The sequence below is a fragment of the Microcaecilia unicolor genome, chromosome 14 (genome assembly GCF_901765095.1).
Source record: "Microcaecilia unicolor chromosome 14, aMicUni1.1, whole genome shotgun sequence".
Lineage (NCBI taxonomy): Eukaryota > Metazoa > Chordata > Amphibia > Gymnophiona > Siphonopidae > Microcaecilia > Microcaecilia unicolor.
In genome coordinates this window covers 23,107,021-23,123,444 of record NC_044044.1, presented here as the reverse complement: position 1 = coordinate 23,123,444, position 16,424 = coordinate 23,107,021, and the positions used below count along the sequence as shown (strand labels likewise).

General features: G+C 42.4%; 1 protein-coding gene across 1 annotated transcript in view; it reads left to right on the top strand.

The window, feature by feature from the left end:
- The window catches only part of LOC115457054 (extracellular calcium-sensing receptor-like), a 39,094-nt gene that overhangs the window by 4,459 nt on the left and 18,211 nt on the right, over positions 1–16,424 (top strand). Inside the window, exons 2-4 of the mRNA XM_030186477.1 lie at positions 4,666–4,858; positions 8,537–8,831; positions 14,184–14,997. Coding sequence (XP_030042337.1) covers positions 4,666–4,858; positions 8,537–8,831; positions 14,184–14,997 — 1,302 coding nt within the window. The remainder of the gene's footprint in view (positions 1–4,665; positions 4,859–8,536; positions 8,832–14,183; positions 14,998–16,424) is intronic.

Sequence of the window (16,424 nt, the reverse complement as noted above, 5' to 3'; positions counted from 1 at the left end):
TCAATGCAGCCTTGACTCTGCTTCATGAGCTGATCATGATGTTTTTGTGGGATTGGGTGATATTAAGTTGGGGCTGCTGAGACCTTTTTCTTTTTGTGAGAGGTAGGAGATGTGTGTTGGATTATCCCATCTCCCATAGTGTTGGTTTATCCCATCTCCCATAAAAACCTCATCATCACTTGTAATGGTGTTTTGGGGGATGATAGGAGATGCTATACTGGGGTCACCAAGCCTCTGGTAGAACTGTAGGTAGAGAAACTGCTGCTCTGCATAGTAGGAACAGTGCCTGACAGCTACCACTCTCTCTCCTCTGTATTCTCAACCAGCCTACAGACATCACAGGAAGGGCTTTCCTGACACAGAAAAGGAAGGAAGGAGTCTCTTTTTATCTATTTAACTTTGAACTGCAGCATATGGACATATATACATATAGGCAGCACATTTTTTCTAGCGAAAAAGGTGCAGGTACTCAAATGCCAGGGCACCCTTCAGGGGTGGGGTGATTACTGAGAGACCCACCCCACAATAGCCAGGCCTCATGCAACCAGTCACATAATCTATGACAAGGCAGAATTGGTGTGTAGGACCTGAGCTCTTTCACTAAAACTTAGGGTCCATGGGTCAATTTTAGCAGACAATGGAAAAGGTGCCGGTACCCCCAAGTACCCCCTCAAAGAAAGCAGATCAATCAGTGATATGGTTCAAAACTTTATTTTCAGAGATTCGCCCGACACAGACTGTGTTTCGCCCACAAGGGCTGCGTCAGGGGCAGCTGAGAGATGCGACCAGAGACTTACCCTGTGCATTGAGCTGATTCCTCATCTTGACTGAGGAAAGCACCCTGCTGGTTTTTTACGTTTCAATCTCATGTCCTGCTTGGACTATTAGCCCCTGACGCAGCCCTTGTGGGCGAAACACAGTCTGTATCGGGCGAATCTCTGAAAATAAAGTTTTGAACCATATCACTGATTGATCTGCTTTGTTTGTCTCCACGTTGGATTTTGCGGATCGCTTGCCATCTTGTTTCTTAGGGCCCCCTCAAAGAAAGCCCTTCTAAAGAGTGACAAGATTTCATGCAGAATTTCAAAGAGTAGCAACATTCCATATAGAACCATGAAGAATAGCAAGATTCTGGAATCCTAAAGAGTGACAAGATTCCATGCAGAATTTCAAAGGGTAGCAACATTCCATGTAGAACCCCGAAGAATAGCAAGATTCTGGAATCCTAAAGAGTGACAAGATTCCATGCCGAATCTCAGAGTAGCAACATTTCATGTAGAACCCCAAAGAACAGCAAGATTCTGGAATCCTAAAGAGTGACAAGATTCCATGTAGAATTTCAAAGAGTAGCAACATTCCATGTAGAACCCCAAAGAATAGCAAGATTCTGGAATCCTAAAGAGCAGTGTGTTTTTTCTAGCGAAAAAGGTGCTGGTACTCAAATGCCAGGCCACCCTTCAGGGGTGGGGTGATCACTGAGGGACCCACCCCACAACAGCCAGGCCCCCTGCAACCAGTCACAGAATCTATGACCAGGCAGAATTGGTGTGTACAACCTGAGCTCTTTCATTAAAACTTGGGGTCCATGGGTCAATTTTAGCAGACAATGGAAAAGGTGCCGGTACTCAGTACCCCCAAGTACCACCTCAAAAAAAGCCCTGCATATAGGTGTACACATTTGTGTGCTTAAGCTAGTATTTTAAAAACTTGTACACCCCTTTCTTCCACAAGTTATGTTCCAATCAAGTGCCATACCTTAGGTGCTAAAATGGGAGTAAACAACAGTTCATTTGGTAGTTAATCTATAGTGCCTACGATCTTTAGCATCCAACTCAAAGGGGATGTGCCTATGGGTGGGGCATGGGAGGGGTGTGGGAGGGGTATAGGAGTGGCATGGGAGAGGCATGGATGGGTCATTGAGGGACATACGTGAGCTATAACTAGGACATGAGAAGGACATGGATGGGTTCTAGATGGAGCATAGGAAAGAATGGGCGGGGTATGAGATGGGAATGGGTGGGTTATAAGAGGGGCATGGGTGGTTTACAGGTGGGGCATGAAAAGGGAATGAATGGGTTAAAGGTTTGAGCATAGGAAGAGCATGGGTGGGGTATGAGAGGGGAATGGGTGGGTTATAGGTAGGGCATGGGTGGGTTAGAGGTGGAGCATGGGTGGGCTTCGGGTGGGGCATGAGAGGGACATGTGATGGGTTGAAGGTGGGGCATAGGACGGGCATGATTGCGTAAGGGAGGAACATGTAAGGGGCATGGGTGGGGCATGGAAGGGACATGGGTGGGTGACACACAAGTACAATTTATAGAATGTGACATGTTGTTTGTCTATGTGACAACATCTAGGCATCAAAATGTACAACTACATTTTAATTGGGGTAAGTGTGGGTGAAGTTGGACACCTACATTTTGACATCTAAATTTGATGCCCAAATGTCAATTTAATCTATATTCTATTACAGAATTTGGGTGCCCAGATGCCTTTATAGAATACTGTCTTAGTGCACAGGTTTTGAGTATCTACCTGCTAATGTTCAGCACTATTTAACTGGACAGCAACGGCTCCAGACGGTTATAGCATTAAGCCAGCTAAACAATAATATACCCGCTTAGCACACGGATGTAATTGGCGGTATCACACGATATAGCCAGCAAGCCACAAATATTCAGCGCTTTGCCGGCTAAGTTGAGCAGACAAATTCTGCCAGTCACCAGAAATGGCCAAGCATTGAGGGGCTCTTCTAAAGAGCTTACCGATTTCTAAATCACCGCTGGCCCAGAGCTGCCACTGGTGGTAGTTCAACCCCGAGCATGCACCATTTCCAGGGAAAAAAGAAAAACCCCGGAAATTGCTTGCGTGGTGGTAACTCGGTGGTTACCGCCAGGTTACCGTGGAAGCCCTTGTCGCCAACACAATGGGTGGCAGTAAGGGCTCTCCACCACATGGCCATGCAGTAAGAGTTTGTCTGGGGGTTTTTTACCCGCTGCAGTAAAAAGGGCTCTGGAACACAGGAAAAATGTCACCAGCAGCTAGCAAAGGGCCCTTTTTCCTGCACCATGGTAAAAGGATCCCTGAATATCCAGGCTATGTGCCAACCATGGGACTAAACCAGCCTGCCTACTGTGGAATTAACATTGGCCTCCTAATTTTTAATGCCCTTTATAAAATTGTCTCCATAATGCATGTGTTATTAGTATTATTATACATTAGTATTAGTATATATGGTGGTAATTATGTAAAGAATACTTAAACGTATGCACTGATTACTCATATTAATCATTAGAATATTAGCCTATACATCTCTTTATAACACAGTTGATGCTACTTTGCTTCACTCTCAGTGCCTTTGAAAAAAATATTCAGCCCCAGGGTGTTGCTCAGCTCAGCAGCCCCATCCCTTTGTATGGCAACACTACCTATACTTGCACCTTCCAAGTTACACATTTTGGGGCAGATTCAGTAAATGGCACCCAACGTTACATACGGGAATGACTCGTGCTAACTGCTGGATTCTATATAGAGCGCTTAGAGTTATACATGATTCTGTGCATAAATCTAGGCGTATTTGTTAACTAGGCACGAAGATTAATTGTTTTAACAAGTTGTTAAGTATTGCTAACAGCTCTTAACAAGCAATAATGAGCACTAAATTTGGGGAAAAAGAGGTATTTTTATGGGTTGTGGAAATGGGCATTCCATGGGTGTTCCAAAATCTAAGCACGTTCTTATAAAATATGGGCCAGTGCGCATAAATCTATGCGCAGGGATTTATACCAGCTTTACATTGGTATACATTGATGCTTCTTCATTTAGTGTCATAAGCTATGCCAAAGAGTATTCTAAATACTACAAATAAATCAGATTATGCTTAGGTGTAATTGCCTAATGCGCGTTAATTTTAGGCCCCATATATAGAACCGGGCCCCAAATGCTAATTTTACAAAGCTCGCTCAGCACTCAATGACCTTTATAGCACAGTTGTTAGTGTGGATTACCACAGTAAACTAAGTGCAAGGATTTATGCCTCCATCCAACTAAAAAATGTTAGGTGCAAAACACTGCACATAAATTTCGGCAACACTCCTAACCCACCCATGCTCCTGCCCTGGCCATGCCTCCTTTTGTGTTGTGTGCTAGATGCATGAAATAAAAGGGATTAAATTGTTACTGAGAAATGGAGCTGTTTGTAAAAGTATAAGTGTCAGAGGTGACTGAATGTAAATGAGGGAGGGGAGAAGGAGAGCAAAGACGTGTTTAGAAGTTGAAGTTCCCTCTATTGAATTTGCTAAAATGGAAAATTATATCAGTCTATCTTAAACCAGTCCACAGGAGAGAAGGATCAAAGTGTCATCATCGCTATCTCTATTATTTCTATGTGGCCTGCAATTAGAGTGCAGCACGGATCAAGGACAAAACACTAATAGCAGTTTCCAGAAATAGATGTCCGTTCGGATCAAGCAACAAATCCCTTGAGTCAAGGGAGACAGCAGAAGAGCACATTATTTTAAGGCGAAGCTCTGTATTCCTTCTGCCCTCACTACAGGATGACCGTGTGTCAAGGCAAAGCTATGACAAAACTGTGATACAGGTAAAACTAGAGCCGGTACAGAAGACTTTTTATTGAGAGAATGATTTTATTTCCCTTATTTCTAGGATTGAGTGAGGTCTTGATGATGGCTTATGCATTAGTTACCCGATGCCAGGCAATCTTCAGTTTCACAAGTTATGATACGGGCAGCTCAAAGGAAGTTGATCTGATCTTGGGTGGAATAACTGCAACCAGTAACCGTTTATTGAACAAACCCTTAAGCTTTACAAATATCAATACAGCTGAAACCTGCTCAGTGTAAGTATTCATTTACCTTTTTTTGTAGAGACTTCTAAACCACTGATTGAGTCATCTGAAACAAAGTACAAACTTACACAATTATACATGACAACACACACAAATCTACCTAGACAATACACACTTCACAAAGTAGACTCCTACAGAGTCATCGGATCCCAATATTCATAAGCAATGCAACACTGGGAAAAGACCAAGGGTCGATCGAGCCCAGCATCCTGTCCACGACAGCGGCCAATCCAGACCAAGGGCACCTGGCGAGCTTCCCAAATTTACAAACATTCTATAGATTCAACAGACCTATGATAACTTTTCTCTTCATTAAAAGCTGCTTAAAAGAACAGCATTTTAATCTTTTAGAAATAAGCATATCTTCTAACATTTTCTTTAACATCTTGTTGAAAACTATTCAACAGAGCAGGGTCTGACTTCTGCCTATGAAGTTACCAACGTCATTGCCTTGACCACTTATAGGTAATGTAGAAAATGCAACTGGTGGTAGTGACCTTGGTCTCCCAACAGCCTCTTCAAATCAGTAGGGGTCAAAGTATATTTTAGCTTGAAGCCCACACCCCCACTTTTAGGATTCATGCAAAGATAAACCATATGTACTTGTCCAAATGATATATTTCTAACAGAAGACAGCATGTGTTGGGAGATAATTTTGCAAGGTGGGAGCTGCCTCAGAAATAAATCTTCCTTGAGCCTTGATAAACTATTCAACTTCTCTGTTTGTGAATCACTGATTAGTACTTAATAATAGCAATATATCAAATAGCTAAACACAATTTAAGCAAGAAATAAGATGTCATAAGAACTTTTTAAAAAGTAAATAGCCACTGTTTAGATCATTATAGGAAATCATTGACCTTGGCTTTCTTTGCTCCAAGGTGTGGTATACCTCATATGGTATTTCCAGGATATGGGTATAGTCTGTACTAAAGATATTAAAGCACAAATCTATATACTGCATTGCTTTGTCAGCTATTTCATGTTCTTTATTTAATGATAGCTAGAAGAGCTGCATAGAAAGGATAATTGCAAGCCATTTACCCTTTTAAGAATGTATTTATCTTGCTAAAGTAGCCTGAATGAAAATCTGTCTCAGAAGCAGCTAGGCTCTCAAGAGGCAGAAATCTCACCCGTGTTGAGTGCTGGAGCAAATGTCTGTCCCTAGAATGTTTTAAACATACACATAGCATTTTTAAAAATCTTGAAAACTCTTACTACACTCTTCCAAAATTCCACTTGTGTATTCATCTACCAGAAAGGGACAAGCCAGCACGTCAGTGCACATTCCTTTACTCCTGGCAGGACATTACATCATTCCATTCATGCACAGATGTTGCCCAACTACTGAAAAATGAATTTTTAAAATTGATTCCTAAATCTCTACCTCATGTTTCATACCTGTTCTCTCAAGTCATTGTAAACCATTGTCCTTTCTATATTTCATAATCAGATCATTCTTCTAGGTATAGCTCCATGCACTTTCAATCAAATTGGTATACTCGGGCTGATTTTGACTTTAAGCTTTCATGAGATGCAGCCCTGCTTCTAAACCCCAAGTCCCAAAACTGCCTGATACCTGATATTATACCGAAGGCAATGGAGCAGCGAGTGGTCAAAGGAAGACTAGATTATAGTCCTTCATGGAAATAAAAAGCATTACTGCAAGTAAGGATTGAATGTATGTTTACATATGAGTTATAATAAAACAAATATCAAGAGGTTAAGCACTTCAGAATTAATATGTTTTAGCAGATCCTTGGAGAATCTCAGTTCCATACATATGGTCTTCCATGGTATAGCTAAGATTCAGTGGCAGAATTGCTGGGTATAGTTTGGTAGTTGAAAAGTAGGAGTTGGATTAGTGTGAATTAGTATAAAGTTGCGTGGAGGAGCATAATCGAACGCGAACGCCCATCTCCATGGGCGTCTATGTCCGAAAACGGGTACGTGAAGAGGCAGGACAGACCGCATTTTCAAAAAAAAATGGACATCCATTTTTCGTTTCGAAAATACGGTTTGTACTGACCAAATGCTATGGATTGTAGTCGTTTCTGAGCTGGGCATTTGTTTTTTTTTTTTTGTAATAATGGAAATTAAAAACGGCCAGCTCAAAAACATCCTAATCCAAGCCATTTGGTCGTGGGAGGGGCCAGGATTCGTAGTACACTGGCCCCCCTGACACACCAGGACACCAAATGGGCACCTTAGAGGTCAGTGCGGTGCACTTCAGAAAAACCTCCCACATGCATAGCTCCCTTACCACGGGTGCTGAGCCCCCAACCCCCCTCCCCCAAACCCTACTACCCACAAATGTACAACACTACCATAGCTCTTAGGGGTGAAGGATGCATCTACATGTGGGTACAGTGGGTTTTGGAGGCCTCCCATATACCAGCAAAAGTGTTACAGGTAAGGGGATGGGCCTGGGTCCGCATGCCTGAAGTGCACTGCGGTACCCACTAAAAGTGCTCCAGGGACCTGCATGCACGCAGGCCTCTAGGACTTGTTGCTGCTGTAGAACCTTGGCACACCAGTTGACACCTGAAGACTAATCTCTCCGAAAACGTCTTTTATTGGAATAAGCACCTTTACTCACAGTTAACTGCAGATCAGAGGTTGTGCCCCACTGGCAAAGAGTCTCCCTGGTACTGAGATTAGCAGAAGGTCAGAGCTGGCAGAATGCTGTACAATGCCCTTTTTCAGCAACATTCAAGATAAGAACTAAGTTCTGTAACGTGGCTAACACATGAAAGGCAGCTAAAACTGTCTTTCAAAAATGGCCACTACCTCATGGACTACCGGAAACAAACCAGGGCACACTCTGAGCCAGTGCGCAGGGGGAAAAGCACGATGGGAGTAGAGCCTACCAACTACCAACATCGTGAGCGTTTACCACAAGCTAGTGGAATCACGGATCCCAATACCCTACACCAACCACAATGCATTGCTGATGTGACTCTGCAGTGGGCATAACAGAAAAGGTGTCACACTCACGCGAGAGCCACATCAGAACCAGGGAAAGGCTGTCAGAAGATAGAACACATTCTGCTGCCATGGAGGTGGATATGGCATTTGAGGCTGGCATAGAGGCTGGGAAAAAAGTGGGGGTTTTTTGGTGGAAGGAGGTTAGTGACCACTGGAGAAGTCAGGGGAGGTGATCCTCGATTCCCTCCGGTGGTCATCTGGTCAGTTGGGGCACTTTTTTGGGGATTGTTCGTGGAAAAAGAGAGTCCAAAAAAAGTGACCCTAAATCACGCTGAAACCGCCTTTTTGTTTTCGATTATCGGCCAAAGCATCCATCTCTCCTCAGCCGATAACCACGCCCCAGTGCCACCTTCACCACACTTCTGACATGCCCCCATCAACTTTGTTCGTTTCCGCAACGGAGTGCAGTTGAAGACGACCAAAATCGGCTTTCGATTATACCGATTTGTTCGCCCACAGGAGAAAGACGCCCATCTCCCGATTTGGGTCGAAATATGGGCGTCTTTCTCTTTTGAAAATAAGCTGGATAGTAACATAGTAGATGACTGCAGATAAAGACCTGTATGGCCCATCCAGTCTTCTCAACAAGGTAAAGTCATAGTATAAGGTATGATGAAATACTACAGTTGTATCGTTTATGTATAGTTTATGCATCTAAAGATGTGTTTTGCTTGTTCACAGGGAGGAATCCAACCAATACCTTCGACATATCTTGATCTTTCAGTTTGCCATTGAGGAGATCAACCAAAATGCAGAAATCTTACCTAATATCACCCTGGGTTTCCATGTCATTGACTCCTGCTCTGATGCTTCGTTTTCACTGTGTGGTGTTCTAATCATATTATCAGGAAAAGAAGAAATAGTGCCTGGCTATACATGTTATCCGAAGAGCCACGTTGCAGGTTTCATTGAAAGACTCCCTTCATTGGCATCACATGCAGTTCTCAGACTCACCGGGATCTATAGATACCCACAGGTATTGAAGCAACCAGTCTCAGTTTATAATCTCTCAAATTTTGCTGTGATAGTTTCTCTTTTTCCTCACCCATCTTTTATTGGTCTGCGTTATTGATGGTGGTTCCTTACTTATCTTACTGGCATATTACAATCATTGTATTAATTCACCACTTATTTTTCAAATACTCATGAATCTCTGAACAGGGTTCAAAGGAAATTCCTTACAGAAATGTATGCCTTCCATAAGTCAAAATGATTTCCAAAAACTGGCAGGGCTAACCTAAATTTGTTTTCAGTGTGTAGACTAGTCATTTCCAATATATATATATATTTTTAGTTACATTTGTACCCCACGCTTTAATTGCAATACAGCTATAGTGAATTTTTCTTATTAAGTTTACTTCAAACGTCTCTTATAACACAATGTACAGTACTTGTATCTTTGCTTATCATCTGTTGTTGTAACACTTATAGATCTCAAAGAGGGGTATAATCGAAAGGGTGCCCAAGTTTACCTGAGGATGTCCTCGCAGGACATCCCAGCGAAGGGGCGGGTAAACCCATATTATCGAAACGAGATGGGCATCCATCTTTTGTTTAGATAATACTTCGAGGACACTAAATCTTAACATTTAGGTCGTCCCTAGAGATGGTCATCCTTTGACTTGGTTGTTTCTGATTTTCGGCGATAATGGAAGCTAAGGATGCCCATCTCAGAAACGAGAAGCCCTTTGGTTGTGGGAGAAGCCAGCATTCATAGTGCACTGGTCCCCCTCACATGCCAGGTCACAATCAGGCACCCTAGAGGGCACTGCAGTGGACTTCATAAAGTGCTGCCAGATACATAGCTCCCTTACCTTGTGTGCTGAGCCCCCAACCCTCCCCCCCGTCTGCCTCTTGCTCCAAATGTCCAGCAGCATTGCAGCAACTAAAACCCAGCCTACCAGCTCTTACTGCAGCGATCGGTGTGTGTGTGTGTGTCCCCTCGCGATCTCCAGGCTCTGTAGTAGGCTTCAGGTGCGGGCATCTGTAGTCGGTCGTCCGATCGAATCGATGGTGCTGCTAATTTGCCTTGATCGCTGTCAGTAGCGACACTGCAGCGCAGCAGCGATTAAGGCAGGCTGCCTCGATCTTTCCAGTGATGCCTCCCGCCCTCTTCTGATGCAACTTCCTGTTCCGCGCGGGTGGGAGTCATCACTGGGAAGATCGAGGCAGCCTGCCTTAATCGCTGCAGTGTTGCTACCCTCAGCGATCAAGCTTTTCTTTATTCTCGCGCAGGATGCTGGTGTGAAACAGCCAAGGGCAGGAAGCAGCCCTCCGCTCCGCTCCTCCTCGTCTGAGAATAAGAAGGTAGATGGGGGGGGGGGGGGGGAGAGTGAGAATTGACAGAATGGAAGAAAGTGGGAGATATATTGGAGACCCAAGAGAGAGCAATACTGGAAGGCATTCAGGCTCCACAGTAGGAGTGCAGGAGGAAGGAAAGATAGAGGAAGGTCAGGGAAACCGAAGAGATGCAGGGCATGGAGAAAGGGATACACAGGGGCAATGCTGGACACAATGAGGTAGGGTGGGGAGAGACAAACAGGATGAAATGCAGGAAAGAGCAACACAGAGAGACACAGGGGGAAGATGCGGAATGCAATGGGAGGACAGAGACACTAAGAGGGCAGATGGGACAGGGACACACAGAATGGAGATGCTGGACGGGACCAGTAGGGACACAGATGGAAGATCAATGGTGGACAAGACAGAAGAAATGTCAAACAGACAGGGGATACTGCAAAAACAGGAAAAACAGAAAATAGACACTAGACCAGCCTGACTACAAAAATAAAATGTGCAGACAACAAGGTAGAAAGAAGAATTTTATTCTGAATTTATTAATTGAAATATCAGCTTTTGGAAATGTGCATCTGTGATATTTTGCATGTAAGTTTCAATTTTTCTAGTATTGCTACATGCCGAGTCTGACTTCTTGTGGTAACTTTCCAGTTTTGCCTTCATATCTGTTGTGTCATGTGTTTTTCATGCGTGATCAAGATGCAGTATTCTGCTAGTGTGTAGTATTTGCCAGCATTTTGTTTTGTTTTTTTGTTTCACTAGGTTGTGTACTGGTGTTTTAGAACCCAGTATAATTATAGTGCTGCTTTTCCAAGCATAAGGTTGTAGCTCATCCTGTCCTTGGAATTAGTGCTGTTATGGTTTGGTAAGGTTATGAGTGTGTTTTTGCACAAGTTTGTGTATAGTGTTTTGCAGTGGAGAGATTGTGTGTTGGCTTTACTGAGGTGGCACCAAAACATCAGAAAGGGTTTTAGAGCCTAAATCATGACACACTACCTCTTGAAGGATCTACATATGGTCGTTAATAAAAGGAGCTCATTGTGAACACTATCCACCCTAAAACGGTGTTTTGTGGCTCTACATGAGAATTGTGATATTATGATCCCTTGTTTCATATTGTGGACGGTCTGCATTTTCCGTATGGGTGGTATATTGGTGTATTAGGGTCTGCCTAGTGTTATGGTACAGTAAGGTTCTGAGTGTGTTTTTGCACAAATTTGTGCATAGTGTTTTACAGTTGAGCGATTGTGGTTAGTATATGCTTTGAGCAACCACTTTATTCTTTGACATATGATACATATCTAATATCTAAATTTAATAAAAGGTATTAATTGTGACTTTTATTTTTACTTATTTTTTTTCTGTGTGTTATCAATTGTGGATATAAGCTCCGCCCCTGGCTCCACCCATAACCCCGCCCCCTTTAGCCTCCCCAAACAGTTGGGCCACGGACCGCCTATGGACTCAGGCCAGACTCTCCTTCCCCTTCCCTTCACTTCACTGAACAGTTTCGGTGTCAGTGAGACAGAGAGGAAATAACTTATTGCTTAGCCAGATTCACACACAGAAACCTGATCCAGCAAATACTCCCCCCCCCCCCCCCTTTGCAGTTCACTTACAAACACAGAGCAAGGAATCACAATGAATGAATTCAGCACTTTTACCAGCACAAACGTTCAATGAAATCAGACAGACAAATAGGCACAGAAGCAAATCGTTTTTACAGAAGACATAAACTGGAAACTTTTTCTCAACTTTTAGAGATCCCTTAGGACCGAGCCCCCATTTGTAGGATCGTTATCACAGCTAATAAATTATCCGTGACTCAGGCTTCCCCCAAACAGAACTATCTGCTGGCAATTACTTGGTATGGTCTGGGGGGGGGGGGGGGACCTTAGAACCTAATCACTACTTCTGCTAGAAAGAACCGCTACTGAGAACACAGGCTGAAATATATATTAGCTTTATTATAGTATATCAGATTAGATAAGAAAATATAGCTAAGGTATACAAAATAGACACTCTGGCAAAGCTTTGGCTGTATACAAAATTACTGGCTGATAAAAATTTGTCAGGTTACACTATGTTACGAGGTAGTACAGTTCTTAGTAGCTTATCCTGATCACGGTATGACTAACCCGTCTCTTGCTCAGGTAATTACCACTCACTAACCCAGACTAATAGGAAATAAATCACTGTGTTCCTCACCAAGCTGACCTCGGGGTCGTCTTCCGGGAACGCACGGGACTCCTCACAGACTCAAGCTGAATTCACAGCGAGTCGTTAGTCTGAGATAGGACAGGCACTCTGCAGCAGATCTGGAGGGCACAGGTCACTCAGTGCAGGTACAGCTGAACCACGATACTTTCCTCCAGATACACAGTTCATCAGTTGGTGGACCTTATTAGGTCTCACTGGTCTTCTTTCACCTCCACCTTCTTCCAAGGCTTCCGACTAACCCTTTCTTGTTCCCGCTCTTCCCAGTACCTCTTGGTCTGGTGGCTGCAGGAACCAATCTCCCCTCCTCGGCTCACTGCATGGCAAGAACAGTCCATTGTTCTTGACCTTCAAGTTGGTACATTTTGGTATCCATTTTCTGTTTCTCACCCGCCTTGCTGGAACCAGCCTCTCAGGGAGATAAGGGGGCCTGGTTTGCCCACAGCATGTCCTTGGTGTTGAGCTTCTGCTGTAATTTTCCACAAGCTGCAAAGCTGTTTCTTGCTGACACAGAGATGTGCGGGTCAGGGATTAATGCAGCCATCTTATAGAGACAGGATGTCATAGGCTTGTATAGGCCAAGACCAGCATGGTGAAACACAGGGAAATACTCCCACAGAACCCAGTCCACAATACCAAATCAGGTTCAAAGTGAGTGTCAAAAATTGTTTTATATTGTCTAGCTTTGAGGGCTCCTGCTGGAACTCATACTGACTCCTAAATAGAATCCTGCTATTCTTTGGATTGTTGCCACGATTTGGGTTTCTGCCAGGTACTTGTGACCTGGCTTAGCCACTGTTTAGAAAACAGGATACTGGGCTAGATAGACCAATAGTCTGAACCCAGTATGGCTACTCTTATTTTCTTATGTAGGTGCATTTTCAATGTAACATCTAAGTCCGATTTTGGACTTTTTGCACAAAATGGCCAAAATTTGAATAGGAAAAGAGGTCATTTTAGAAAAAGAAAAAGTCTATCTTTTTTTTAATACTGTTTTGAATAATGTTTTGTGCTTTGGACATTTTATATTTTGGTCCATTTTCGAAAACAAAATTGCAAATCATAGATATTTATGCTAGTGGGATGTAGAAGGAGCCATTTACAGTAGACCAGTCCCCCAGACATCCCATGAGAGCAATGGAGCACCCTAGAGGGCACTTCATAAAAATACTCCAAGGTACACTTCTCACCTTTGCTCCCTTATCTTGTCCCCTGAGCCTCCAAGACCCACCAAAAGCACACTGTCAGCCACTGTACACCACTATAAAAGTCCTTATGGGTGAAGAGGCACCTATATGTAGGTACAGTAGGGTTTTGGTGAGTTTGGGAGGGGTCATTGCTTCCATAAGTGTGACAGGTAGAGGGAGATAAGTACCTAGGTCTGACCACTATACTACTCCAGGGACCTACATGTTGCTCTAATAGACCTGCCTTTAACATCTGAGGCTGTCATAGCGGCTTCTGTGAAGTGGGAGGTGTCAGTGACCAATGGGGGGTATTAGGGGTCATCCATGATTCCCTCCAGTGGTCATCTGGTAATTTGTCTAGACCAAAACATATTGGTTTTAATCCTGGACATTTGTATTCCATTTCATTATGGCAGAAAAACATCCAAGTGTTAGGCACACCGTAATCCCACCTTCGAAATGCCCCCTATATACACTCTTTTGATTTTAAACACTGCAAATACATCCAAATGGTGAACTATGATGCTTTTTGGATGTTTTTCTCTTTTGAAAATGATCCCCAAAATATCTCTGAAATAAGTGTTAAAATCTGGAAAGATGAAATCCTTTGACCTTTTCCATTCTAGATCACCTATGGATTGACAGAAACATCACTGAATGAACATGATGAATTCCCATACTTTTATCACAGTTTTCCGAGTGATTATTCTCATTTTCATGGTTTGACTCCACTTCTCAGACTCTTTGGATGGAGTTGGGTGGGGTTGCTCACCTCAACTGATGAGAATGAAATAACGTACTGTGAAGAACTGAAAAGGGAGATTATCAGGAGTGGGGACTGTGTAGATTTTTTGGAATCAATTCCAGATATTAGGATTACCTCTTCTAAAGAAGTAAAGAAAAGAAGTGAACAGATTTCGAACAAGATCTACAAATCAAAGGCCAATGTTATTATTATCCACACTACCAAGTTAATTATAATAGAAGCATTCTGTTTAATCTCCTATGAAAAGATTGATACAAAACTGTTTATCTTCTCTACGGAGACCTCTTCTATTAAGAACAAGGCTTTTTCCGTCAAACCTTTGATATGTAATGCATTGAATGGCTCCCTAAGGTTTATTATGCCAAAAGGAGATATTCCAGGTTTTAAAGATTACCTCCAAAATACCAAGTCTACTTTCTTGGACCAATCTTTCTCATTTTTGAGACGTGAATATAAATGTGGTTTACGCAATGACAAAGAAAACTGCACAAGATCGGAGACACAGTCTACCACTGATATTTCACTATTTGATATGGATAATTTTGAGCTCACTTACAGTCTTTATAACAAGATCTATGCTATGGCTAATGCTTTACACAACTTGTACATGGCCAAGTCCCAACGTGGAAATAGTCTTAAAGTGGAATTTAAGCCATGGCAGGTAAAATCAGCAGGTTCAACTTTTCTAGCTAGAGTAATGGTTTTGTTTTCATTACAGAAAAAATCATTTATACTCACTCCCTGATTCTGCATATGGTGCCCAAAATAGTACATGTAAATTTGGGTGCACTCTTGATTCCCACATACAAAATGAGCCAATTAGTACTGATAATTAGGTGTTAATTGGCATTAATTTAATTTGCACGTGCATTTTTAGGTTCCAGGATTAGCCATGGGAAGAGTGTGGGTGGATTAGGGGTGATCCTCCAATGTGCATGCCGTGATACAGAATAACAGAGATCCACACCTAATTTAGGCTTGAGGATTTATACTTGGTTTCACTAGGTGTAAATCTGCCCAAACATCAGCACAGATCCTGGTACTAAGCACTATTCTATAAAAGGTGCCCAACTCTGAGAACCGTTCATAGAAGAGTTTAAGCACAGTGTCAGTTTTTTGGCTCCATGTTTCGAATTTTAGCCTAAATATTGTAGATTATTGATGTACATAATATAAAGCAATATATAATATTCATATGGAGAATTGCAATTAAATATTTCAGTTTGGCTCTAAATGAAGACTAAAAAATTTTTTTCTAAAAGTTGAATAAGAAATGGAAATCTAATATAGAAACTGCAAATAGTCTTAGGGAATAGAGAGGAGACCGTATTTAACCTGGAACATTGTTTCTATGTCTAATAGATAAAAGAAGTCATGGGGAACTGAGAGAGACTGAGCTGTGGAACTATTAAGAGGCTGGTATGGTAGGCCTGTTAGTGGGCTTAAGGATGGATATGGAAGTGGAGCTTTCTCAGTTGAGGGGTACGGGATGAGGGAGGGAGGAAGTGGGAGATCTTTTGATTTGGTGGGGCAGGCAGATGAGTGAGGGAAGAGAAAAGAAGGGCAAGTGAGGAATACTGAACACCATGGGGTAGGGAGGGAAGGAAGGAATGCTTGAATATAAACCCTCGGTTTGTATTTGAGTTAACATTTGCTCCACCATTTTTTAGGGGACAAATGTTATCTCAGTTTATCTTCAGAGTATATACAGTATATTAGTTCTGAAATGAAATCTAAAATATTAAAATTCCCCAAGCCTTTTAATGATTTTTTATCACAATAATGTGCATAACATTGACATTCGCACATCAGTCAGTCTCTTTCATTTCAAAATCCTTATATTTAAATAACACCACAACACTTTATTTTGGAATAAAATTTGGCAGCAGCTTTATTCACCATATAGGAATATCCAACTCAATTCCTCAACTTAACTTTCTTTAACACATGCCAATCATTTATCACCCTGTTAAACTTCCCAGAATGGTTTAACCGTGCTAAGCCATTCGGTAACGAACTGGCTCTGACTTTCCCCACATTGTAACTTCCCAGAGCGGTTCAATCATGATAAGCCATTTGGTCACGAACTGGCTCTGACTTT